Source organism: Cyprinodon tularosa, unplaced genomic scaffold (genome assembly GCF_016077235.1).
Source record: "Cyprinodon tularosa strain WSP-4 unplaced genomic scaffold, ASM1607723v1 ctg1283, whole genome shotgun sequence".
NCBI classification, from domain to species: Eukaryota; Metazoa; Chordata; class Actinopteri; order Cyprinodontiformes; family Cyprinodontidae; genus Cyprinodon; species Cyprinodon tularosa.
Genome location: NW_024038096.1, coordinates 27,829 through 55,481, shown reverse-complemented (window position 1 = coordinate 55,481; position 27,653 = coordinate 27,829). Strand labels below are relative to the sequence as shown.

The 27,653-nt window shown below is 42.7% G+C and overlaps 1 protein-coding gene across 1 annotated transcript; it reads left to right on the top strand.

Moving 5' to 3' along the window:
* Positions 1 to 710: 710 nt before the first annotated feature.
* Positions 711 to 26,990, top strand: zbtb25 (zinc finger and BTB domain containing 25). The gene is made up of 3 exons (XM_038276869.1): positions 711 to 779; positions 10,698 to 10,877; positions 24,651 to 26,990. Exons 2-3 carry the CDS (start codon positions 10,705 to 10,707, stop codon positions 25,804 to 25,806), a joined length of 1,329 nt encoding a protein of 442 aa, XP_038132797.1. The 5' UTR covers positions 711 to 779; positions 10,698 to 10,704; the 3' UTR covers positions 25,807 to 26,990.
* Positions 26,991 to 27,653: the final 663 nt, after the last annotated feature.

The following is a 27,653-nucleotide window of genomic DNA, read 5'->3' as shown; positions in this document are numbered from 1 at the left end:
TCCGGTCACATCCCTGCTTTCCTCTGGATGGTTTAACCTCCATAAAGTTTAGCTTTGGTTGGATTGTGAATCAGCAGTTTTAAGGAAAGATTCTCTGATTTCTATCAGATATTAAAAACAGCTTTGATAAACTGTCGGTAATCAAACTGAAGGCAAATAAATTGTGTAAAACCTTAAACTGCTTTAATGTATTTCTCTATATTTATGTGAATAATGTGACATTAGTATGTTTAAATAATTGATGCCGCTGCTGCTGGGGAGAAAACAACATTTTATAGCATCAGTGATTTGATACACAGAAAAACTGGGATTATTAGAAGGTTAGGATCTATATATTCCCAAATATTCCAAGTTTGAAGAATTTCACGGTAGAAATATTTAATTTATCCAATTTTAACCCAAAACGAATCAATGCTTTAATGATTTTTAGAGTATTTAATACAATTCTTAGTCTAGTTTTTAGACTTAGATTGAACTTTATTTATCCCTTGGGATTATTCGTTTTTGGTTATTTTCCTTTAATCTGAATGTTTGATAAATTAGAAATGTCCATTTGTACATATCGATTATTTAGATGAAAGTTGGGTTATGTTATTTCTTCTGAACATTTTTCAAGAATCAACATTCAATAAAGATCCGAATTCACTCCTTCATTCAACCCTTTCTTGTCATCAGCGGAATCTTTGACCCGTTTTCTCGCGAGACGTGACGCGGCTCTTCGCGAGATCTCGTCCGCAGCAGCAAATCGGCTCCAGGAGACAATTCTGCTCGTTTCTGCGGTAAGAGGCTGATTAAGCAGGCGCGTGCGCGACTTGCACCGATCGAGCGCGTGTGCGGGGCGCGGAGCGCGTGCTTGCGCGCCTGTATTTGCGCGGTGTCTCTGATGGGGACGTGGGTGTCTGTGTGGAGGGTGTGTGTGGAGAAGAGGTGGATGGATGGAGGAGGCTGCAGCCCGCGGCGCGCCGCAACGTGTACGCGCACCGTTTATGATGACCACCCTCAATCATCATCCCTCCTCCGCCTCAGCGCGCGCATTCAGATCCTGCAGGTGACCTTCAGTCAGAGGTCACATGTCCAGCTGATCAGGTTGCACGGGGCGCGTGGGGGGTGGGGGGGGCGATGTTTTAACGCGACTTTGTCACCATGGTAACAGATGCTGGAAACAGAGGAGGCCCAAGGATGATTGGGGCCCTGAGCAGAGTCTCTTCTGGCCCCTTCACATGATCAAAGCTATGAATAGAACTGATTATATGATTAAAATGCTGCTCATCTCTGCATTATAACTTCAAAATAAAGCCCCTATACTTTTCAAAATAAGAGTTCAATTATTTTTCTCTCAGTTAGTCATCTGCTGCTGGACTACGGACAAATAATAACAGTGAATTCTAAGACTTTGCTGAACTCTGCTTTGAATAATAAATGTAAATGGAGGTTCTGCTTATTAGCCCTTCAAAATTAGACTGAAACGTCCCCATGTTCTGACGCATTGATCATGGCAGGCGCGCTAATGCTGCGGGGATGATGGGTTCCTCTGGAGACCCAAACAAAAGTTAAGCTCTAAGACTAATTTAGAAAGATTGTTGTGGGGTCAAAGGTCAGCAAGGATCTGACTAAAATTTCAGTGTGTTTGGAAAAATAAAAATAAATGTATTAACGGGTTGGTTGGTCTAACTACCGGGATGGATGAAGAGCTAAGAATACTAGTTGTTCCTCAATCATGGGGCGTAGATCATCATTGAAATAAACACATCCTGCATAAACAACAAACAAAGATTCTCTGAACATTGTGGAGAGTTACTAGAAAAGGAATGGATGGATGGATGGATGGATGGATGGATGGATGGATGGATAGAATGATGATGGATGGATGATGGATGGATGATGGATGGATGATGGATGGATGGATGGATGGATGATGGATGGATGGATGGATGATGGATAAATGGTGGATGGATGGATGGATGGATAGAATGATGATGGATGGATGATGGATGGATGATGGATGGATGGATGATGGATAAATGGTGGATGGATGGATGGATGGATGGATGGATGAATGGATGGATGATGGATGGATGGATGGATGGATCAATGGATGGATGGATGGATGAATGGATGGATGATGGATGGATGGATGATGGATGGATGGATGGATCAATGGATGGATGGATGGATGAATGGATGGATGACGGATGGATGGATAGATGGATGATGGATGGATGGATCAATGGATGGATGGATGGATGAATGGATGGATGATGGATGGATGGATGGATGGATAGATGGATGATGGATGGATGGATGGATCAATGGATGGATGGATGGATGATGGATGGATGGATGATGGATGGATGGATCAATGGATGGATGGATGGATGGATCAATGGATAGAATGATCATGGATGGATGGATGATGGATGGATGGATGATGGATGGATGGATCAATGGATGGATGGATGGATGATGGATGGATGGATGATGGATGGATGGATGGATGGATGGATGATGGATCAATGGATGGATGGATGGATGGATGATGGATCAATGGATGGATGGATGGATGGATGATGGATCAATGGATGGATGGATGGATGGATGATGGATCAATGGATGGATGGATGGATGGATGGATGATGGATGGATGGATGATGGATGGATGGATGGATGGATGGATGATGGATCAATGGATGGATGGATGGATGATGGATGGATGGATGATGGATGGATGGATGGATGGATGATGGATGGATGGATCAATGGATGGATGGATGGATGATGGATGGATGGATGATGGATGGATGGATGATGGATGGATGGATCAATGGATAGAATGATCATGGATGGATGGATGATGGATGGATGGATGGATGGATGGATGGATCAATGGATGGATGGATGGAAAGATAGATGGATGGATGATGGATGGATGGGTGGATGGATCAATGGATGGATGGATGGATGGATGGATGGAAAGATAGATGGATGGATGATGGATGGATGGATGGATGGATGGATGGATGGATCAATGGATAGAATGATGATGATGATGGATGGATGATGGATGGATGGATGGATCAATGGATAGAATGATGATGATGATGGATGGAAAGATAAATGGATGGATGATGGATGGATGGATCAATGGATAGAATGATGATGATGATGGATGGATGGATGGATGGATGGATGGATGATGGTTGGATTGATGGATGGATGCTGGATGGATGGATGATGGATGGATGGATGCTGGATGGAGGTGATGATGGATGGATGGATGGATGACGGATGGATAGATGGATGATGGAATGATGATAGAAAGATGGATGGATGATGGAAAGATGCATGGATGGATGGATCAATGGATGGATGGATGATCCATGGATGGATGGATGTATGGATGGATGGATGATGGATGGATGATGGAAAGATGCATGGATGGATGGATGAATGGATGGATGGATCAATGGATGGATGGATGATCCATGGATGGATGGATGGATGGATGATGGATGGATGATGGAAAGATAGATGGATGATGGATGGACGGATGGATGATGGATGGATGGATGAATGATGGATGGAAAGATAGATGGATGGATGATGAATGGATGGATGGATGATGGATGGATGGATGGATGGATCAATGGATGGATGGATGGATGGATGGATGAATGGATGGATGGATGGATGAATGGATGGATCAATGGATAGAATCATGATGGATGGATGGATGGATGATGGATGATGGATGATGGATGGATGGATGGATGATGGATGATGGATGGATGGATCAATGGATGGATGAATGGATGGATGGATGAATGGATGGATCAATGGATAGAATCATGATGGATGGATGGATGGATGATGGATGGAAAGATAGATGGATGGATGATGGATGGATGGATGGATGGATCAATGGATGGATGGATGGATGGATGGATGGATGGATGGATGAATGGATGGATGGATGGATGAATGGATGGATCAATGGATAGAATCATGATGGATGGATGGATGGATGGATGATGGATGGATGGATGGATCAATGGATGGATGGATGGATGGATGAATGGATGGATGATGGATTGATGGATGATGGATGGATGGATCAATGGATGGATGGATGGATGAATGGATGGATGGATGATGGATGGATGGATGGATCAATGGATGGATGGATAGTTGGATGATGGATGGATGGATGAATGGATGGATGATGGATGGATGGATGATGGATGGATGATGGATGGATCAATGGATGGATGGATGGATGGATGGATGAATGGATGGATGATGGATGGATGGATGGATCAATGGATGGATGGATGGATGAATGGATGGATGATGGATGGATGGATGGATGGATCAATGGATGGATGGATGAATGGATGGATGATGGATGGATGGATGGATGGATGGATAGATGGATGATGGATGGATGGATGGATCAATGGATGGATGGATGGATGATGGATGGATGGATGATGGATAGAATGATCATGGATGGATGGATGATGGATGGATGGATGGATCAATGGATGGATGGATGGATGATGGATGGATGGATGATGGATGGATGGATGGATGGATGATGGATGGATGGATGGATGGATGATGGATGGATGGATGATGGATGGATGGATGGATGGATGATGGATGGATGGATGGATCAATGGATAGAATGATCATGGATGGATGGATGATGGATGGATGGATGGATCAATGGATGGATGGATGGATGATGGATGGATGGATGATGGATGGATGGATGGATGATGGATGGATGGATCAATGGATGGATGGATGGAAAGATAGATGGATGGATGATGGATGGATGGATGGATGGATGGGTGGATGGATCAATGGATGGATGGATGGATGGATGGATGGAAAGATAGATGGATGGATGATGGATGGATAGAATGATGATGATGGATGGATGATGGATGGATGGATCAATGGATAAAATGATGATGATGATGATGGATGGAAAGATAAATGGATGGATGGATGGATGATGGATGGATGGATCAATGGATAGAATGATGATGATGATGGATGGATGGATGGATGGATGATGGTTGGATTGATGGATGGATGCTGGATGGATGGATGATGGATGGATGGATGCTGGATGGATGGATGATGGATGGATGGATGATGGATAGATGGATGCATGATGGAAAGATGGAGGGATGGATGGATGATGGATGGATGGATGATGGATGGTTTAGGGGTTTAGGGTTCAGTGCTGCTGCTCCACGCTGAAGTCCCGCCTTCTTTGCCGTTGTGTTCCAGGCAGGTCATGGAGGTGATGATGGATGGATGGATGGATGATGGAATGATGATAGAAAGATGGATGGATGATGGAAAGATGCATGGATGGATGGATGAATGGATGGATGGATCAATGGATGGATGGATGATCCATGGATGGATGATCCATGGATGGATGGATGGATGGATGATGGATGGATGGATGATGGATGATGGATGGATGATGGAAAGATGGATGGATGATGGAAAGATGCATGGATGGATGGATGAATAGATGGATGGATGAATGATGGATGGATGGATGGATGGATGGAAGGATGATGGATGGATGGATGGATGGATGGAAGGATGATGGATGGATGGATGATCCATGGATGGCAGGATGGATGGATGGATGATGGATGGATGGATGGATGGATGGATGGATGGATGGATGATGGATGGATGGATGGATGGAAGGATGATGGATGGATGGATGGATGGATGATGGATGGATGATGGAAAGATAGATGGATGATGGATGGACGGATGGATGATGGATGGATGGATGAATGATGGATGGATGATGGAAAGATAGATGGATGATGGATGGACGGATGGATGATGGATGGATGGATGGATGGATGGATGGATGATGGATGGATGATGGAAAGATAGATGGATGATGGATGGACGGATGGATGATGGATGGATGGATGAATGATGGATGGATGGATGGATGGATGGATGGAAAGATGCATGGATGGATGATCCATGGATGGATGAATGGATGGATGGATGATCCATGGATGGCAGGATGGATGGATGATGGATGGATGGATGGATGATGGATGGATGGATGGATGGAAGGATGATGGATGGATGGATGGATGGATGATGGAAAGATGCATGGATGGATGATCCATGGATTAATGAATGGATGGATGGATGATGGATGGATGGATGGATGGATCAATGGATGGATGGATGATCCATGGATGGATGGATGATGGATGGATGGATGGATGATGGAAAGATGGATGGGTAATCCATGGATGGATGGATCAATGGATAGAATGATGATGATGATGGATGGATGGATGGATGATGGTTGGATTGATGGATGGATGGATGGATGGATGGATCAATGGATGGATGGATGGATGGATGGATGATGGATGGGTGGATGATGGAAAGATGGATGATGGATGGATTGATGGATGGATCAATGGATGGATGGATGGATGGATGGATGAAAGTCTACTAGTTAATGACTTGATTTGTGATAATCACATTGACTTGTGTTGCCTTACAGAAACCTGGCTGCAGCAAGAGGATTATGTGAGCATAAATGAGGCAACTCCTTCAAGCTATTTAAATTTTCACATCCCCAGAAGTTCTGGGCGAGGAGGAGGAGTAGCAACAATCTTCCAGTCTGACTTACTGATTACTCCCAAAACAATTAATACCTACAACTCTTTTGAACATTTAACCCTTAATTTCCCTGATCCAAATTTCAAGGCAAGAAAACCTCTTCTTTTTGTAACTTTGTATCGTCCACCAGGTCCTTACTCTGAATTTTTAGATGAGTTTTCAGAGTTCCTTTCTGATTTTGTATTAAATACTGACAGGGTCATCATAGTGGGAGATTTTAACATCCATGCTGACATTGAAGGCGATAGCTTAAGAGCAGCCTTTAATGCTATCTTAGACACTATTGGCTTTGTTCAAAATGTGAATAGTCCCACGCATTCTCATCTTCATACTTTGGATCTTGTGCTGACATACGGCATAGAATGTGAAGAAATAACAGTATTTCCTCACAACCCTGTCCTCTCTGACCACTTTCTAATAACCTTCAGGATTACTTTAACAGAGTTCTCCTCCCCCAAAAGAAGGTTACATTTTAGTAGATCTTTATCAGATAGTGCAGTTATAAATTTTAAAGAATCTGCTTCACTTTCTCTCTGCTCTGTGTCACTGAGCAGTGCTGCAGAGTGCAAAAGCTTAGCTTATTCCCCTTCACAGGTTGATGATTTTGTTGATGGGGTTGCTAGTTCTCTGCGTATTGCCTTAGACAACGCAGCTCCTTTGAAAATGAAAACCGTTAAAAATAGAAAGCTTGCTCCTTGGTTTAATGCAGAGCTGCGTACTTTGAAGCAAAATGCTAGGAAACTGGAGAGAAAATATCGCTCCACAGGCCTGCGAGAGTCCTTCCTAGTCTGGAAAAATGGTTTACTGCTGTATAAGAGGACCCTTTGTAAAGCAAGAGCAGCATACTTCTCCTCATTAATAGAGGAGAATAAGAATAATCCTAGATTTCTTTTTAATACAGTTGCCAAACTCACCCAGAGCCATAGCTCTGTTGAACCGTCCATTCCACCTGCTCTTAGCAGCAATGATTTTATGGGATTCTTCATAAATAAGATTGATCTTATTAAAAATAAGATCATAAGCACTCCTCTATCGGCGATTGTACCTGAGGTAGTCATGGAATCTGAACCGGGTTTAGACTGCTTTGATCCAGTTGAACTCTCTGAATTAGCAAAATTATTGTCTTCATCTAAGCCTTCAACTTGTATGTTAGATCCAGTTCCAACCAGGTTATTTAAGGAGGTATTCCCTTTGATCTCCTCCTCCATTCTAGATGTGATTAATCTATCTCTGTTACAGGGATATGTACCTAAAGCTTTTAAGGTTGCTGTAATTAAACCTCTGCTTAAGAAACCGTCTCTTGACCCAGATGACTTGGTCAATTATAGACCTATATCCAATCTTCCTTTCTTATCCAAAATTCTTGAGAAAGTAGTTGCCAAACAAGTTTGCGATCACTTCCACCATAATGAACTTTTTGAAGAGTTTCAGTCTGGCTTTAGAGCTCATCATAGCACTGAAACAGCTCTGGTGAAAGTCACTAATGATATTCTCATGGCCTCAGATAATGGACTTGTATCTGTGCTCGTCCTGTTGGATCTCAGTGCTGCATTTGATACAGTTGACCATAATATTCTTTTAGAAAGACTTGAATATTTTGTTGGAATTAAAGGAACAGCACTAGACTGGTTTAAATCTTATCTATCTGATCGAATTCAGTTTGTTCATGTTAATGATAGATCTTCAACACGCTCAAAGGTTACCTGTGGAGCACCACAGGGATCAGTGCTAGGACCAATTCTCTTTACTTTATACATGCTCCCAATTGGTAGAATTATTAGACAGCATGGGATTAATTTCCACTGTTATGCTGATGATACCCAGCTATATCTGTCTATAAATCCAGATGAAGCTAACCCATTACATAGATTACAGGCATGTCTTGAAGACATAAAAACCTGGATGACTCTTAACTTTCTGCTTCTGAATGCAGACAAAACAGAAGTTATAGTCTTTGGACCAGAGTCTCTGAAAAAGAAACTGATTAGCCAGTCACTTCATTTGGATGGGATTAAACTGATTTCAGATAATAAAGTAAAAAATCTTGGTGTTATTTTTGATCAGGACCTGTCATTTAAATCCCATATCAAAGAGGTTTCTAGAATTTCCTTCTTTCATCTGAGGAACATTGCAAAAATTAGAAATATCCTGTCCAGGGGTGATGCTGAGAAACTAGTCCATGCATTTGTTACTTCAAGGCTGGACTATTGTAATTCTTTACTATCAGGAAGTCCACAAACTGTAGTTAAAAGCCTTCAGCTGATCCAAAATGCTGCAGCCAGAGTTCTAATGAAAATTAAAAAGAGAGATCATATCTCGCCTATCCTGGCTTCTCTTCATTGGCTTCCTGTTAAATCAAGAATAGAATTTAAAATCCTCCTTCTCACATATAAAGCCTTAAATGGCCAAGCTCCATCTTATATCAGAGATCTGATTGTTCCTTATGTTCCTAACAGAGCACTTCGCTCTCAATCTGCAGGTTTACTAGTGGTTCCTAGAATTTCTAAAAGTAGAATGGGAGGCAGATCTTTTAGTTATCAGGCTCCTCTCCTGTGGAACCAACTACCAGTTTTAGTCCGTGAGGCAGACACCCTGTCTACTTTTAAGGCTAGGCTTAAAACTTTCCTTTTTGATAAAGCTTATAGTTAGGGTGGCTCAGGTTATCCTGAGCTATCTCTATAGTTATGCTGCTATAGGCTTAGACTTTTGGAGGACATAGGGACCCCCATTTCATCATTCTGCTTCATTCTCTCTCTGTTCTCCTATTCTGCAGAATCTGTTAGTTCAATCTCTAACCTTCTGCTCTCTCTGCTTTTCCTCAGAGTAGCTTTGCCTCGTCTGTTCCTGTTTGGCTGTGACGTCATCCTGGAAAGAAACATCAGCTGTGCTGCTTCTATCAACACCCTTGTTTATAGATGTTGGAGATCGGCCTGTTTTCCAGTGTGATCCTGTTTCTCTGACCGTGACTGAGTGGATGTGCTCTCTTCGTCCTCTGGCATGGGAGCTGCCTTGGAGCTCGTCTGCCTGGCTGTGTGTTTCCTGGACGGGGCCGCCTTTTACAGCTGCTTTTTGTATCTCTGCTTTTGTCTCCTTGAACCCCAGTCGGCCTCGGCAGATGGCCGCTCACACTGAGCCTGGTTCTGCTGGAGGTTTCTTCCTGTTAAAAGGGAGTTTTTCCTCTCCACTGTCGCTACAAGCATGCTTAGTGTGGGGGATTGCTGAAGAGTCAATGAGTCGATGCAATCAGCTGGTTTTCCTTAGATAGAAAACTTTGAATCAATCTGACTGGATGATCTGGTTGAACTGGAAAGTGACCTGAGATGACATGATGTGAATTGGAGCTATAGAAATAAACTGAATTGAATTGAATTGAATGACGGATGGATGGATGGATGGATGGATGATGGATGGATGATGGATGGATGATGGATGGATGATGGATGGATGATGGATGGATGGATGGATGGATGGATGGATGATGGATGGATGGATGATGGATAGATGGATGGATGGATGATGGATGGATGATGGACGGATGGATGATGGATGGATGACGGAAAGATAGATGTATGATGGATGGATGATGGATGGATGATGGAAAGATGATGGATGTATGATGGATGTATGATGGATGGATGATGGATGGATGGATGGGTTTAGGGTTTAGGGTTCAGTGCTGCTGCTCCACGCTGAAGTCCCGCCTTCTTTCCCATTGTGTTCCAGGCGGGTCATGGAGGTGATGATGGATGTATGATGGATGACGGATGGATGGATGATGGATGGATGGATGGGTTTAGGGTTTAGGGTTCAATGCTGCTGCTCCACGCTGAAGTCCCGCCTTCTTTCCCATTGTGTTCCAGGCGGGTCATGGAGGTGATGATGGATGTATGATGGATGTATGATGGACGGATGATGGATGGATGTATGATGGATGGGTTTAGGGTTTAGGGTTCAGTGCTGCTGCTCCACGCTGAAGTCCCGCCTTCTTTCCCATTGTGTTCCAGGCGGGTCATGGAGGTGTCGTCTCACAGCCTCTTCCTGCTGCAGCAGCTCAACGTGCAGAGAGAGTTCGGCTTCCTGTGCGATTGCACCGTCGCCATCGGAAACGTCTACTTTAAAGCCCACAGAGCCGTGCTGGCTGCCTTCTCCAACTACTTCAAGATGATCTTCATCCACCAGTCCAGGTAACACAGCTGAGATGATCTCTAGAAGAACACAGCTGGAGGAACATCTGGCATGTTTGAAAGTTTAGCTCCCACTTTCTAGAAACTGAGAAGAAGCAGAGCATGAGGCCAACTCACTTTTTACACACTTTATTTCACAAGTTGCTGTGTAGGATGATGGTGAAGATAATAACCTGAAAAATTAGAAGGAAAAATTAGATAAAAAATAAAAAAAAAAAATGTTTAACACTGAACTTGTTTTCAACTATAAGTTTATATGCACACCTTCTACGGCCCTGTCCAGCTCTCCTGGAGTAACTTCCTGTCTCCTGGGAGACACAGCAAACCTTCAGGCAATGGCAGGTATTGATGTTCCATCCTGGAGGAGCTGGACTGCCTGTCAACCTCTGTAGGGTCCAGGTAGCGCCTCATGCTAACAATAGTGACAGTGACCCTAGCCAAATGCTAAACTGGTGAAAAAGAGACAGAAAAGATGGAGGGGAAAATGTCAGCAGCCTCCACCCGTAAAACCATTCCTGTTTGGATGGTCGTCTCGTTGTTGCCCCTCTAGTTCACCTGTTGTTCATTTCATTCACACCAAAGCAGCTAAAACTGATTAACCCCCCCCCCGCTACTGACCTGACCAATCAATATCACACAAGTTTAATTCACTTGATGCTTTACTCTGATTACAAAGTGTTCCTTTCATTTTTTGAGTAGTTTATTTATAGTTTCTAGGTTTTATCCAACCCTCTAAATCTGTGTGATATTTATTTATTTACTGTTTGTTATAACGTTACACGAGATAAACGAACTGTAACCTTTAAGTTTTAGTGTACAGTTGTACATTTGCATCAGTTTTTACTAAACATCTTTTATCTGGGATTTTAATCTGCATTTGTAATTTTAAATCTTAGGTGTTTAAATAAACATTTTTAAGGAGACAAAGTTTAATAATCCAATACCACAAAGTGGCTTTAAAATGTCCAGAGATGGATTTTTAAAAATGCCTTTTGATCTAAAACTCACTTTGTTAAGATTCATGTTTTTATATAAGTAATCTGTGATGAAAACACATCAAATGTACAGAACAGTCAAATAGGATCGAATCGCATTAAGTTGCACCAAATAAATCTATGTGATCTGCTGGGATCCACTTTCATCTTTGCTGCTCAGCAACTTCCTACAAATGTCAACTTGTAGTATTTTTGTTGGTCGATTGTTTTACTGCAGGAGGTTAAACCTTCTTTCATCAAACAGTTTTCATGTTTCTGCTTTAAAAACAAAACTTTAATTATGTAATGTTTGTAAATCCCTTTATTGTCCCACAATGGAGAAATTCCCTCTGTGCTCAGGGTCTTGCTCAGGGACCCAGAATGGAGGCTGCGGGGATCAAACCTTCTCAGAGAACAAGCGCACTGCTCTAACCGCTAGGCTAACACTCCCCCAATTAATACAGCTTATCTCCACCCACACTTATTTCCTCAGATATACATCCACCAGATATAAAATATTTAAAGGTTCTTCCAGATCTAGGATCATAGATATTCTGCCTCCAATGTTCATCTAGTATTTCTGTAGAATAGTCAACCCGTTAATTGCATGTTACTTTTTTAGAATTTGTCTCTATTATCTATCATAGTTTTATAGAACATTGAAATATGAGGGTTTTTAAACAGAGAATTCAATCTGTGTCAAAGTCAGAACAAAGGACCCAAAGTCAGACAAACGTTTGTTAAAACGCTTATTGGAAACTGAACTGGAGTGAATGATTAATGCAAAAACCTCTTCAGGAGGAGAAAGCATGTTAGTGACCTTGGCTGTGTCTGACCCTCTGCCCTAACTCCTAAATCCCTATACTAACTCCTAAATCCCTATACTAACTCCTAAATCCCTATACTAACTCCTAAATCCCTATACTAACTCCTAAATCCCTATACCAACTCCTAAATCACTATACCAACTCCTAAATCCCTATACTAACTCCTAAATCCCTATACTAACTCCTAAATCACTATACTAACTCCTAAATCCCTATACTAACTCCTAAATCACTATACTAACTCCTAAATCACTATACTAACTCCTAAATCCCTATACTAACTCCTAAATCACTATACTAACTCCTAAATCCCTATACTAACTCCTAAATCCCTGTACTAACTCCTAAATCCCTATACTAACTCCTAAATCCCTATACTAACTCCTAAATCCCTATACTAACTCCTAAATCCCTATACTAACTCCTAAATCACTATACTAACTCCTAAATCCCTATACTAACTCCTAAATCACTATACTAACTACTAAATCACTATACTAACTACTAAATCCCTATACTAACTCCTAAATCACTATACTAACTCCTAAATCCCTATACTAACTACTAAATCACTATACTAACTCCTAAGTCACTATACTAACTCCTAAATCCCTATACTAACTCCTAAATCACTATACTAACTACTAAATCACTATACTAACTACTAAATCCCTATACTAACTCCTAAATCACTGTACTAACTCCTAAATCCCTATACTAACTCGTAAATCCCTATACTAACTCCTAAATCACTATACTAACTACTAAATCACTATACTAACTACTAAATCCCTATACTAACTCCTAAATCACTATACTAACTCCTAAATCCCTATACTAACTCCTAAATCACTATACTAACTCCTAAATCCCTATACTAACTACTAAATCACTATACTAACTCCTAAGTCACTATACTAACTCCTAAATCCCTATACTAACTCCTAAATCACTATACTAACTACTAAATCACTATACTAACTACTAAATCCCTATACTAACTCCTAAATCCCTATACTAACTCCTAAATCACTATACTAACTCCTAAGTCACTATACTAACTCCTAAATCCCTATACTAACTCCTAAATCACTATACTAACTACTAAATCACTATACTAACTACTAAATCCCTATACTAACTCCTAAATCCCTATACTAACTCTTAAATCCCTATACTAACTCGTACATCCCTATACTAACTCCTAAATCCCTATACTAACTCCTAAATCCCTATACTAACTCCTAAATCCCTATACTAACTCCTAAATCCCTATACTAACTCCTAAATCCCTATACTAACTCCTAAATCACTATACTAACTCCTAAATCCCTATACTAACTCCTAAATCACTATACTAACTACTAAATCACTATACTAACTACTAAATCCCTATACTAACTCCTAAATCACTATACTAACTCCTAAATCTCTATAAGAGCAGGGACTAAATAGTGGACTATAGAGTGAACTCAGTTAACTGACGGTTCAGACAGAAGATCACTAGTTTTCGCTCCCCGTTGGTCATGTAACTCCTCCTCCTGACATGGTGGCTTTGTTATTTAGAATTGAATAGAATTCAACTTTATTGACATTCCACTGTCACAACTACAGAACAACAAAATTCCCTCTCTGCATTTAACCCCTCCCCTTGGGGAGCAGTGGACTTCCATTGTGCAGTGCCTGGGGAGCAGTGTGGGGTTAAGGGTCTTGCTCAGGGACCCAGAGTGGCAGTCTGCGGGGCTTGAACTCAGAACCTCTGGGACCCTAAATACTAGGCCCTTTTTGTTGCCACCGTCGAGTAGGAACAGCCGTAGGCAACGTCGGGCCGCTGTGACAACAAATCCCATGATGCTTTGCGAGGAGAGCTCTCCTTTCAATCTCTTTTTCGTCTTCATCAGAACTCTGGCTGCAGCATTTTGGATCAGCTGAAGGCTTTTAACTACAGTTTGTGGACTTCCTGATAGTAAAGAATTACAATAGTCCAGCCTTGAAGTAACAAATGCATGGACTAGTTTCTGATGCTGGTCCTGCATTGAATGCTATGAAGCCTCTTCCCAGAGGGCAGCAGGGAGAACAGTCCATGGTGGGGGGGTGAGGGGTCATTGATGATGTCACGGGACACGCAGCGCTGGGATGAAATGTCTTTAATGGAGGGAAGAGGAGCCCCCATGATCCTCTCTGCTGTTCTCACCTTCTTCCAGTCTGAGGCGCTGCAGCCTCCACACCACACAGTGAGACAGCTGCTCAGAACGCTCTCTATGGAGCTTCTGGAGAAGGTGGGGAGGGGGGGCTGGGTATCATCAGCATAACAGTGGAAATTAATCCCAATAATTCCACCGATTGGGAGCATATATATATAATAAAGAGAATGGGGCCTATTGATCCCTGTGGTACTCCATAGGAAACCCTGGAGCAGAAGTATTAAGATCACTTTGTTTCAAAATTATTATGCATTGTAAGTGTGAATTTGAAGGTGTAGAGAGAGTTACATTCTAAGGGGAATGTTTTAGATAGGAAGAATGTTATTTTAGGTATGTGGAAGTAATGGGAAATATGACGTCCTTTGTACTACTAAGAAATACATTTCAAATATCTAAAACGTTCATTTTGACTAAGAAGAAATGCATTTGACATATCCAGCCAACATATTCAGTTAGGCTAATAAATGTCAAAATTATTTCACTGACCGAGCTGACAGTGCCCCCTGCTGTCCAGTCAAGAGTACTACCCTTAAGTCACAGATCATTTAACTCACAACAGCAGATTTGTGTAGTTGTATTCACTGATTTGTATGTGTTAAGGTAAAAAAATGTAAACATTTCTTTTGAAGATTTTATGACACATGTTTGAATTTGTTTTTTCTTTTAGATCAACTGTAGCAAAACTGAATGGAAGACATTTTTCATGTGCAACTTGCAGAACACAATTTGTGTACTTGTACTCAAGAATTTGAAGAGGTGTGACACTTATTTTTTAAATGTGACAGGTCTAAAATCAAAATCTACAATTACAAAACACCAAAGTTACAATGCACAAATAGTTTTGCTATTTGGAGCAAAACTGAGAATATAAGAGGTTTATGATTGGCAACTTGTGGAACAGAATTTTTGTACTTGTAATTAAAATTTGAACAGGTTTCACAAAAATTGTGCTGATTTTTTTTTATTCTTCAAATCCAATTTAACTCTCTCTACAACTTCACACTTGCAATGCACAAATAGTTCTGAAACAAAATAACCTCCATTCATGAGGAAGATCTGTCGTTAACGTGAACAAACTGAATTCGATCAGATAGATCAGATTTAAACCAGTCTAGTGCTGTTCCTTTAATTCCAACAAAATATTCAAGTCTTTCTAAAAGAATATTATGATCAACTGGATCAAATGCAGCACTGAGATCCAACAGGACGAGCACAGATACAAGTCCATTATCTGAGGCCATGAGAATATCATTAGTGACTTTCACCAGAGCTGTTTCAGTGCTATGATGAGCTCTAAAGCCAGACTGAAACTCTTCAAAAAGTTCATTATGGTGGAAGTGATCGCACACTTGTTTGGCAACTACTTTCTCAAGAATTTTAGATCAGAAAGGAAGATTGGATATAGGTCTATAATTGACCAAGTCATCTGGGTCAAGAGACGGTTTCTTAAGCAGAGGTTTAATTCCAGCAACCTTAAAAGCCTTTGGTACATATCCCTGTAACAGAGATAGATTAATCACATCTAAAATGGAGGAGGAGATCAAAGGGAATACTTTAAGGCTAATAAGATGTTGAAAGACAACTAGAGCGTTGGAGAGTCCAAAAGGCATAATCAGGTACACATAATGATCTGCAGGAGGGTTGAATGCTGTCTTCCATTCATCTCTCTCTCTCAACCAGATGCTACTCGTTGCAGAGATCCGATTTAGTGAATATTTTAGCTCCCCGAATCTGGTCAAAAGCAGAGTTAATCAGGGGAATCGGTTAATGATTCCTACTTGTTATTGCATTAAGTCGTCTATAATCAATGCTGGATCTGAGCAAGCCATCCTCCTTTCCCACAAAAAAGAAACAAGCATCTGCTGGAGAGGAAGGAGGGCGAATAATCCCTGCTTTCAGAGTGTCAGAAATGTATTTCTGCATAGCCTGGGATTCAGGAGCCGATAAGGACTATAAACTCCCTGTAGAGGTCATAGTTCCAGGCAATAAGTCAATCCTGCAATCATATAGCTGATGCGGAGGCAATGCAGTGCCTCTGCACTTATTAAAGACCTTCTTGAGGTCATAGTAATCCTCTGGAACTGCAGACAGATCCAGATAAACCTCCTCCCCCTCATGCCCAGCTGACTGTTCTGGCTGGGCAAAGTGTAAACAGGAACCAGTGTCATGATCTTGGCACTGATGACTTGCTTTATTACTCATTTCATTCAGCTGCCAAGCTCCACCCAGTTCTCTCATTACCGTTCGTCTGTTCCACCTGCTCCAGCTTCTAGGTTACCTGCCTTCTTCCATTAATCAGTACCAAATTATTAGAGCGCTTGGTGAGAGTCTTCAAGCGAATCTAAGTGTGTTCTGATTGCCCAATTCTGACCCATTCTGCCTTTGGACCTGTGATCCTGCCTCTTCCCGTTCTGGTCTGTTTGTCTGACCTGTCTTCAGACTCCTGCTGGATTCTGCCTGTTTACCGAACCTGGAATAATTCTTGAAACCTCCTTGGTTTTGTGCTGATGAAGGTTCTCAGTCATCCAGGTCAGAGTCATTCCATAAAAGTTTAAAAACATTCCATTGGACTTGGTTTCCAAGGTTCAAAGACGTTTCGCTTCCCCTCCTGGAAGCTTTCTCAATTCAAATGTCTGGATCCGTAGTGAGTTTGAGTCTTTATAGACAAGACTCTCCACAGACGCATGGCCCAACACAAAAGAGCGCCCAGATTCCAGCTTCCAAAAACTTACAATTCAGTTGTAGCGATGATCCCTTACAGGTATCACCAAACCCCCCACCCCATCACAGAGGAATGAAGCACCTCCTCTCTTCAGCCAGGTGAACAATCCCTCCTTAACGACCGACCTTCAGAATCAGAAAGGTTTCAGGTATTACAGGCTAACAATGGAACCAAATAACCCACACATCTGTTTCTATTTGCATGTTTCCAAGCGATACAAGACCTGACTGAGGGGGGCTCCAAAAGAAGAAGAAAAGATTTGTCCCACTTTATTTTTGAAATATAAAAATCCAGCAGTAAAATAAATAATCTGGTTTCCCTCATGTTTCAGCAAACCTAACGCGCACATCACATTGTGATAACGAATGAAATTAACAACAAAATGTATAAACAGCGGTGCAGAAAACCGTCTGCTGCTGAAAAACGATGCGCCCCAAAGTCAAAAAGAGGAAGAGAAAGAACGGAGAAAGGCATCGAAAACCGTAACACAGTGATTCAGAACTATTCAGGTAAGGATTGCTACCTGAATAGTTCAAATTAATGATAGATTAATAACCTGTTAATTAAAATAAGATAGCTATCTGCTGGATGCAACTACATGGGTAATCCTCCTAAATGAGGAGAATCGATTGATTGACTTTATTTATCTAACAGTGGAGAAATTTACTCGTTCCATCAGCTCAAAAAGAAGTATATATATACAGATATATAGTTCGTCCACAGATGACAGCTTTTTATTTTTTTGATAGTTGGATTACTATACAAGGTTGTTGCACAGGATGTTTACATGGATACATTTAAATACTAGATGGATATTTATGGTAAATGGCAGGTACTTATATAGCGCCTTTATTCAATCAGGTAACTTGACCAAAGCACTTTACACTACATTCCTTCACCCATTCACGCACACACTCACACACTGATGGTGGTGAGCTACATTGTAGCCACAGCTGCCCTGGGGCTCACTGACAGCGGGGCTGCCGTATGCTGGCGCCACCCTCTGACCACCAGCAGTAGACAATGCAGGTGAAGTGTCTTGCCCAAGGACACAACGACAATGAAAGTTGGAGTTGGGGCTTGAACCTTCAACCCTTCAATTTCAGGGCAAACTCCAACATCAAACGCCACTGTCGCCCTAATTTAATATATATAGAGAAACAGGTTATTGCCCTAATTTAATGTGAAATGTGAAACTCCCATTGTCATTGTGACACAGCACACACAAGTGAACACTGCACACCATGAAATTGCATTTATGCCTCACCCTCAATGGCGCCCAAGGGAGCAGTGTGGCGGGACGGTACCATGCTCAGGGTACCTCAGTCATGGAGGAGGATGGGGAGAGCGCTGGTTAATTACTCCCCCCACCAACCTGGCAGGTCGGGAGTCGAACCGGTAACCTTTGGGACACCCTAACCGCTCACCCACGACTGCCCATAACACTAACCCTAATATATATAGAGAGAAACAGGTTATTGCACAGGGTGTTGTCCTAATTTAATATATATATATATATATATATATAGAGAGAGAAACAGGTTATTGCACAGGGTGTTGCCCTAATTTAATATATATATATATAGAGAGAAACAGGTTATTGCACAGGGTGTTGTCCTAATTTAATATATATATATATAGAGAGAGAGAGAAACAGGTTATTGCACAGGGTGTTGCCCTAATTTAATATATATATATATATATATAGAGAGAGAAACAGGTTATTGCACAGGGTGTTGCCCTAATTTAATATATATATATATATATAGAGAAACAGGTTATTGCACAGGGTGTTGCCCTAATTTAATATATATATATATAGAGAGAAACAGGTTATTGCACAGGGTGTTGCCCTAATTTAATATATATATATAGAGAGAGAAACAGGTTATTGCACAGGGTGTTGCCCTAATTTAATATATATATATATAGAGAGAAACAGGTTATTGCACAGGGTGTTGCCCTAATTTAATATATATATACACTATATTGCCAAAAGTATTTGCTCACCTGCCTTGACTCACATATGAGCTTAAGTGACATCCCGTTCCTAATCCATAGGGTTCAATATGACGTCGGTCCACCCTTTGCAGCTAGAACAGCTTCAACTCTTCTGGGAAGGCTGTCCACAAGGTTTAGGAGTGTGTTTATGGGAATTTTTGACCATTCTTCCAGAAGCGCATTTGTGAGGTCGCACACTGATGTTGGACGAGAAGGCCTGGCTCTCAGTCTCCGCTCTAATTCATCCCAAAGGTGTTCTATCGGGTTGAGGTCAGGACTCTGTGCAGGCCAGTCAAGTTCATCCACACCAGACTCTGTCATCCATGTCTTTATGGACCTTGCTTTGTGCACTGGTGCACAGTCATGTTGGAAGAGGAAGGGGCCAGCTCCAAACTGTTCCCACAAAGTTGGGAGCATGGAATTGTCCAAAATGTCTTGGTATGCTGAAGCATTCAGAGTTCCTTTCACTGGAACTAAGGGGCCAAGCCCAGCTCCTGAAAAACAACCCCACACCATAATCCCCCCTCCAACAAACTTTACACTTGGCACAATGCAGTCAGACAAGTACCGTTCTCCTGGCAACCGCCAAACCCAGACCCGTCCATCAGATTGCCAGATGGAGAAGCGCGATTCGTCACTCCAGAGAACGCGTCTCCACTGCTCTAGAGTCCAGTGGCGGCGTGCTTTACACCACCGCATCCGACGCTTTGCATTGCACTTGGTGATGTATGGCTTGGATGCAGCTGCTCGACCATGGAAACCCATTCCATGAAGCTCTCTGCGCACTGTTCTTGAGCTAATCTGAAGGCCACATGAAGTTTGGAGGTCTGTAGTGATTGACTCTGCAGAAAGTTGGCGACCTCTTCGCACTATGCGCGTCAGCATCCGCTGACCCCGCTCCGTCAGTTTACGTGGCCTACCACTTCGTGGCTGAGTTGCTGTCGTTCCCAAACACTTCCATTTTCTTATAATACAGCTGACAGTTGACTGTGGAATATTTAGGAGCGAGGAAATTTCACGACTGGATTTGTTGCACAGGTGGCATCCTATCACAGTTCCACGCTGGAATTCACTGAGCTCCTGAGAGCGACCCATTCTTTCACAAATGTTTGTAAAAACAGTCTGCATGCCTAGGTGCTTGAATTTATACACCTGTGGCCATGGAAGTGATTGGAACACCTGATTCCAATAATTTGGATGGGTGAGCAAATACTTTTGGCAATATAGTGTATATAGAGAGAAACAGGTTATTGCACAGGGTGTTGCCCTAATTTAATATATATATATATATATATATATATATAGAGAGAGAGAGAGAGAGAGGGAGAGAGAGAGAAACAGGTTATTGCACAGGGTATCAATAGTAAATTGCACATTAAATGTTGCAGAAGTTAGTGCGGTCGTAGTGACGCATTGTCACATAATTAATTATGAATCAATGATGCAGACCAGCTGGGTGCTGCTTAAACGGAACATGATTGCAAGTTTTTCATTATTATTATGTTGTGTTTTTTTTTTGTTATCGAGAAAAATTAAACTGGGATTAATCCAGAATATAATGAGCCTGTTGTGTTGGTAAAGGTATAATTTACCTTACTAACAGGTTATCAGAGAGTTACCATCAGCTAAATGCTAGTGGATGTTTAGCAAGATATTGCATCTTCACCCCCAACACCCCCCTCCCTCTCCCAATGATAGATGAGCAACATTATGTTCAGAAACAGGCCAGTTAGCATCAGTACAGTCTGTGGAATTTCCCTCTTTTTACCATTTTTTATAAATATATTAGTGCTGTCAAAATTATCGCGTTATTATCGCGTTAACGCGAGGCCATTTTAACGGCGATAATTTTTTTAACGTGAGATTAACGCTATGTGGTTTTATGGTACAATTTTCCAAGTACATCCCGCTGCAGCCTGCGGGAAGGCGGGGCTATTTTCCCCCAGTCTATGCATTTCTCATAGGCTTCGAGAGCGGACCTCCTCAAGGGAAAAAGACGCTCATACACTGGGTGACGCTAGTGCCTTTTCTTTAAGCCCCACCACCAACAAACAAGTTGAGTGTCTGGTAACTAGTAGCAACCTGAAATCACAGCCATTAAAAGACATCTATAAAAAATGCATGTTTTATTGCCATTACACGTCCAGATTAATAAAAAATATCTCTCAGAGCATAAAGATAATCTGTCCTTTAATAAAGTTATAGTGAAACCTGATAGGAATATATTTTCACCATTCATGTGTTCATTGATACAGCTGTGCTGTTTGTTTTAAATAAGCTGTTATTTTGATAGGATGGAAATGTAAAGTTTAAAGTTACTTTATATTTAACTTTTTCACATTCTGATCATTTTCCTAAGTGAGTCTCTTCGGTGAATCTTTAAGCAGTTTTAAGGCTTGCTTTAAAACTGCTATAAAGGGGACAAATATCAGTGTCTTTAACGGGGCCCCAAATTCCTGGCGGTGCGTGGCCCTCTGGAATATCCTGCCTTCAGTCGTCTGCTTCGCTCTGATCTCAGACCTGTTCTTCAGTCTTCAACGTCTGCGACTCTCTAGGCAGCATCTAAGCTCGTTCTCTGGTCACAGACTGAACTTTAAGTTCCTGTCTTAGACAGCCTCCCTGTTCTCTGCAGATCCATTACTTTTAATGCACGCTGCTTTGAGATATCAAACTGTTTATCTGAAAACTATGTCCTCTGTTCTGAGCCTGACAGAATAATCTGGCCAAACATGGACCCATCGGCAGACACACGGTGGCTTTCTGACAATGAGAAATGTATTTCTCTGCATGCGGGAAATCCTAACAAACTTGCTTAATCAGGCCACCCCCACTCCCACACGTCCACCTACCTGTTGTAGGAAAATTTATATTTATCTTCTATTATACAATAATTTATCCTATTTACTCACTATAAAAGTTTTCACTCAGTCTGTTTCACTTTCAAGGCCACACATTTCTCTGCAGGATGGTGTTTGTAGACCAGACAGAGCTTCTTCCATAACAAACCAGATTCTTTCTCAGGTTTATTCATAACATGTTACTGTTTAACCAAAGTGTCTGTAATTTTTTTTGACTCTGACTACTTTTCCATGGTTGTAAGTAAGGAGGAATGAACGCTGCTCATGCAGAATGCCGAGCCATAAGGGCCATATGATGAACTGTTCTCTCTTTGCAAAGGTATGAATAAATGTGCCGACTGAGTGAAATCCATTGATCTCCTTTTATTTAACTAGGATGAATAGTTGAATACTTTTTTCCCACGACAGACAGCTTCCGTTTCTATGGTCTCTGCTGTCAGGCCTGTAGGTCAGCAGCCCGTCTGTCTCCCCCTGAACTGTTTAAGGGTGGTACCGCGCAGTTTCAGGCTTCCCTGATATTCATCGTTGAGGACAGCAGGAAGCTGGCACCTCGGTTCATCGGGCCGTTCCCTATTGCTACCGTTGTAAACCTGGTGGCCGTCTGCCTCCAGCTCCCTCTTTCCACGAGAATCCACACTACTTTTCATAATCCCGGGTCAAACTTGTTGTAACTTCAAGGTTTGTTCTCCCCTCCTCTACCCTTTTTACTGGACAAGATCTCACCCTGTGTCTCTCTCTGTGGAAGTAGAGACTTTGGTTCTTCTCCTCCTTGGACAAGCGTGTGCTTCCCAGCTGTATCGGTTTGGGATCTGGTGTTTGGGCCGGACCAGGAACTGCCAAAGGTCCAAAAGGAGTGGGGTGAGGAGCTGGTCGAGGATTCACTGACGTCAGAGCTCTTTGTTCTCTGCAACGTTCTGTGAGACATAGATCTATCCGGGTGTCAAAGTCCCCCAGCTGTGTCAGGGTCTGAGGCCAGTCACGGGTTGAAAGTTAATTCTTTATCCTCTCGTTTAGCCCAGTAATAAAAATGTCCTCGAGGGCATCCTCATTCCAGGTACTCTCTGAGGATAACAGGTGGAAATCTATAATATACTCCGCCACAGATTTACCACCCATCATCTCCTCAAAGCGTCTCTACTGGGAAGAACTGATCAAAAAACTCGGATTAGTCCCTGAGAAAAAGCACTGTAAGACTGACCCAAACTAGAATTGTTCTCCCAGTCAGAAGTTCTCCAAAGGTTCACTTAGCTGGCTAACAGTGAAATTACATAGGCAATGAAAGCCCTATCAGCAGCATATGTAGAAGGCCGAAGCTCAAAATAAATCTCACATTGATTAGAATCACCCTTAAACAGTTCAGGAGGTGAAAGATGCGGCTACTGAGTAACCTGTCTGACAGCAGGTGATGTAGGAGCAGAAGCTGTCATAGGCAGAAGTGTAGGAACAGGAGTAGCCTGACTCTGCAAGTGTGTTCGAATCTCCCACATGCCTGATTCCAGCTGGGAAATAAAGTTTTCTATGCCATAGGAATGCTGTTATTCTGCCAATGGGTCCATGTTTTCGGCCAGATTATTCAGTCGACCTCAGAACAATAAGACCCAGTATTTAAGACGGACAAACAGTTTAATTTCTCAAACAGTTTATTGGAAATTGAACCAAACTGTGCGTCAGGGCGCCAACGCTAAACAAAAGATGGGGTTAGGATGGAAGTAGCAGCATTGAGAAGAAGAAGAAGAAGTAGTCAGACCTTTAACAGCTTTTTTTCTTCTATGGTTTATCCAAACAATATCTTGAAGTAAGAATATGTCTAGATATATTCCTGTTCTGCTGTTTCATTAACATGGCATTGGTCTTTCTCTAGACCAGTGATCCTCAACCTTGATCCTCAGGAACCAGTGTCCTGCATATCTTAGACATCTCCTGGCTTGAATTAATCAGGCATCTGCAGCTCTAAAAGGCTGCTGAAGAAAATAAGTCATCACCTGGATCAGGTGTGCAGCAACAGAGAGACGTCTTAAACATGCAGGCAGTGGGAGAATTACTGGTCTAGAAGAACTGGTCAATGAAGCTCTTCATTCTGTTCTAATTAATGGGGTCTGGTTGGGTGTTGAGCTGCTGTTATGGACCCCATTCCCCCACCCCCACGATGCTCTCTGATGGAAAACTACTGTCTCTATGTCTCCTCAGTGAATGTATAAAGATCCAGCCCACTGACATCCAACCAGATGTCTTCAGCTACTTGCTGCACATCATGTACACTGGAATGTGTCCCAAACAGCCCGTGGACCAGACCCGGCTGCAGGACGGGATCAAGTTTCTTCACGCCTACCAGCTGTGCCGGAAGCCAGGTGAAGGACTTCCTGATGGCGCCCCTGACATGGTCCGTATGTCCAACCTTTATGGCATACAGATCTCATCCCAGCTGGCCACCAAAGATACATCAGGAGTTTCCAAAACCACTACAGTGTCCCGGGGGGCCCCTGAAGATGGGCTGGGGGCCCACTCCCAGCTGTCTCTTGCTGTTGGACTAGAGGGGGCCCCTCCAGACCACCAAGTATCAGCGCTACGCAAAATCTGTTCTGGGACCTCAGGGGATGATTCGGACATGTCAAGTCGCATCAAACAGGAGCGTGTAGAGGAAGAGGACGGTGATGTAGAGGAGGGGCCTGGGGTGGGGTCTTTGTCCCCCACACAGGGCAGCAGCCCCCGTCAGGGTCCTCTGTTCAAAGACCAGCCCCTGGTCCTTCAGTGTCCCCGTTGTGGGGAGCGCTGCTCCTCTCCTGAGGACCTGAGAGAGCACCTGTTCAGCCACGCCCTTGACCCTGCCCGCCTAATGGACAGGCTGCCGCAGGGTGGAGAGCTGGAGTCCGGTGTGGAGGAGGGGCTGGTGGGGGCCCAGGAGCAGCTGGATGCAGGATGCTTGGAGGAGGCACTAAGGCAGAGCCAGGCACTCGCCACTCAGCTGGCAGCAGAACTGAGGCGCAGCCGGGGTGGAGAAGGAGGAGGGTCCAGTCCTTCCCCCACAATCCTGCAGTCACGGAAACGGAAGATTGCCTGCGCAGTCTGCAGCCTGCGCTTCTCCCACAAGAGCCAGCTGCAGGAACACATGTACACCCACACAGGCAAACCCAGCCGCTTCCACCGCTACAACCGCCTCTGCAGCCAGCTCTTCCAAGGCTCCGCCCACTTCATTGAAGGTGCTGCTGAGCCCGGCGTAGGGGGTGGGGCCTCTACAGCACTATCTGAGGACACCAATCGGGACACTCAGGACAACGGGAGCTCGTGCTACTCATTGGACTCTGAGGTGTCCCAGGAGAGCGTGGACGGTGTTCCCATTGAGTGATGTCACCCAATGATGTCATGGTTGGAGACTTGGGTTGGATTCTGTGTACCTGTGCAGGTGTATGTGTAACTCAATGGTGTGATCATAGTGCAGCATTGATGAAGCTGTTGATGCCTTCATCCTTCAGAAAGGCAGCAGTGATTGATGAGCATCACCTTCCATTCTCGTCCCTCTCTGGTTTCTCTGGTCGGCATCCATCTTTGTGGAGATTATCAACCTCTTCCACCCTAGCACTGGGAGCACTGGCTTAAGCCCAGTCAGCTGCAGGTCCAGTGTCAGCAGATGCAGTAGTGCCTTGATGTCCCGCCGGTTGGTTTCATGTGGATCTGGATTGTGCATTTATAGTAAAAAGAAATGACACCCGCTTAGGAATGGATCTTGTGATCTGCTCCTCTCCTGGTGTCATTGTGGACTTGATTCGTCCTTAGAGATTTATATTTCATGATGACATGCAGAAGCAGTCCTGGAAACTTCTCATGGAGTTAAAATCTGTCCCAGAGTTTTAAAGAGTCCATCCAAACCTTTTTTTGTTTTCTTTGGCCCAGTCAAAGTCCACACCTTCCACTGAGCTACAGGCTGATAGGGACCATCAGGCCTTCGAGCCTTAAAGACCTGAAAAAAAATGGTGGAGAAACATTGGACCTGGAGGGAATGTCTGCGGTCCAAAAGGTGCAGGACGCCCTTTGTCCTCACTGATCTGGCATTTATAGGGTGTACTTACTTTTTAACAAGATCTGTCTAATGTGTACTGACTGAAATTTGTTCTCTTTCTTAAAATCCTGTCTTTGGTTTCTTGGATGTGGGCTTCTGTTGAAGAGCCATAACAGCTGTGTCCTCCTGCGGTTTGGTCTCCATGGAGATGTGGCTCATCAATCGATGAACATTAGCAGCTCAGATCAGTTCAAATCAGAGAGCAAATCCAGCCAGAGTTGCTTCAATTAATGAATGATCTGCAAATCATTCAGTCCCTTCAGCTCAGCTGTGACTCCAGAAAACCACACAGATGCTCCTTAAAGTTTTCTGAGGTCACATGACAAGAGTCATCACCGGTCGCTGCTCATCGAACAGTCAACTCTCTTACCACGTTTTCTCATGACCACAGGACGTTTTGTGTCTAAATGTTTTTTTTTTCACACGTGTTGTTTTTCATTAATGAAACTTTTTTGTAAATAAATGTCTTTCAACCAATCAAATAGAAGCTTTTTATTTCAGCTGCTTCTGGTCAATAAGTAAAATATTTAGTAAATTGATCTGTTATAGAAGGAAACTACAAAATTCCCCAAGGAACATTTGGAGGTGCCGGACAGGTCATTGTTGGACTGGAATTAAAGGTTTCATGGGTTAGTATGGATGAGCAAACATCAGTGTCACAACACCTGACGGCGACTGACCACATTCTCACCATTTCATCATCCTTACCACGAATGATGAAAAAGGGGTCCCTATGTCCTCCAGCATTCTAAGCCTATAGCAGCAGAACTATAGAGATAGAATGAAGCAGAATGATGAAAAAGGGGTCCCTATGTCCTCCAGCATTCTAAGCCTATAGCAGCAGAACTATAGAGATAGAATGAAGCAGAATGATGAAAAAGCGGTCCCTATGTCCTCCAGCAGTCTAAGCCTATAGCAGCAGAACTATAGAGATAGCTCAGGATAACCTGAGCCACTCTAACTAGAAGCTTTATCAAAAAGGAAAGTTTTAAGCCTAGCCTTAAAAGTAGACAGGGTGTCTGCCTCACGGACTAAAACTGGTAGTTGGTTCCACAGGAGAGGAGCCTGAGAACTAAAAGATCTGCCTCCCATTCTACTTTTAGAAATTCTAGGAACCACTAGTAAACCTGCAGATT

Coding starts and splice junctions, on each gene's coding strand:
- zbtb25 (XM_038276869.1), top strand. CDS start 10,705: ATGGAGGTGTCGTCTCACAGCCTCTTCCTGCTGCAGCAGCTCAACGTG. Junction 10,878..24,650: donor ATCTTCATCCACCAGTCCAG/GTAACACAGCTG, acceptor ATGTCTCCTCAG/TGAATGTATAAAGATCCAGC.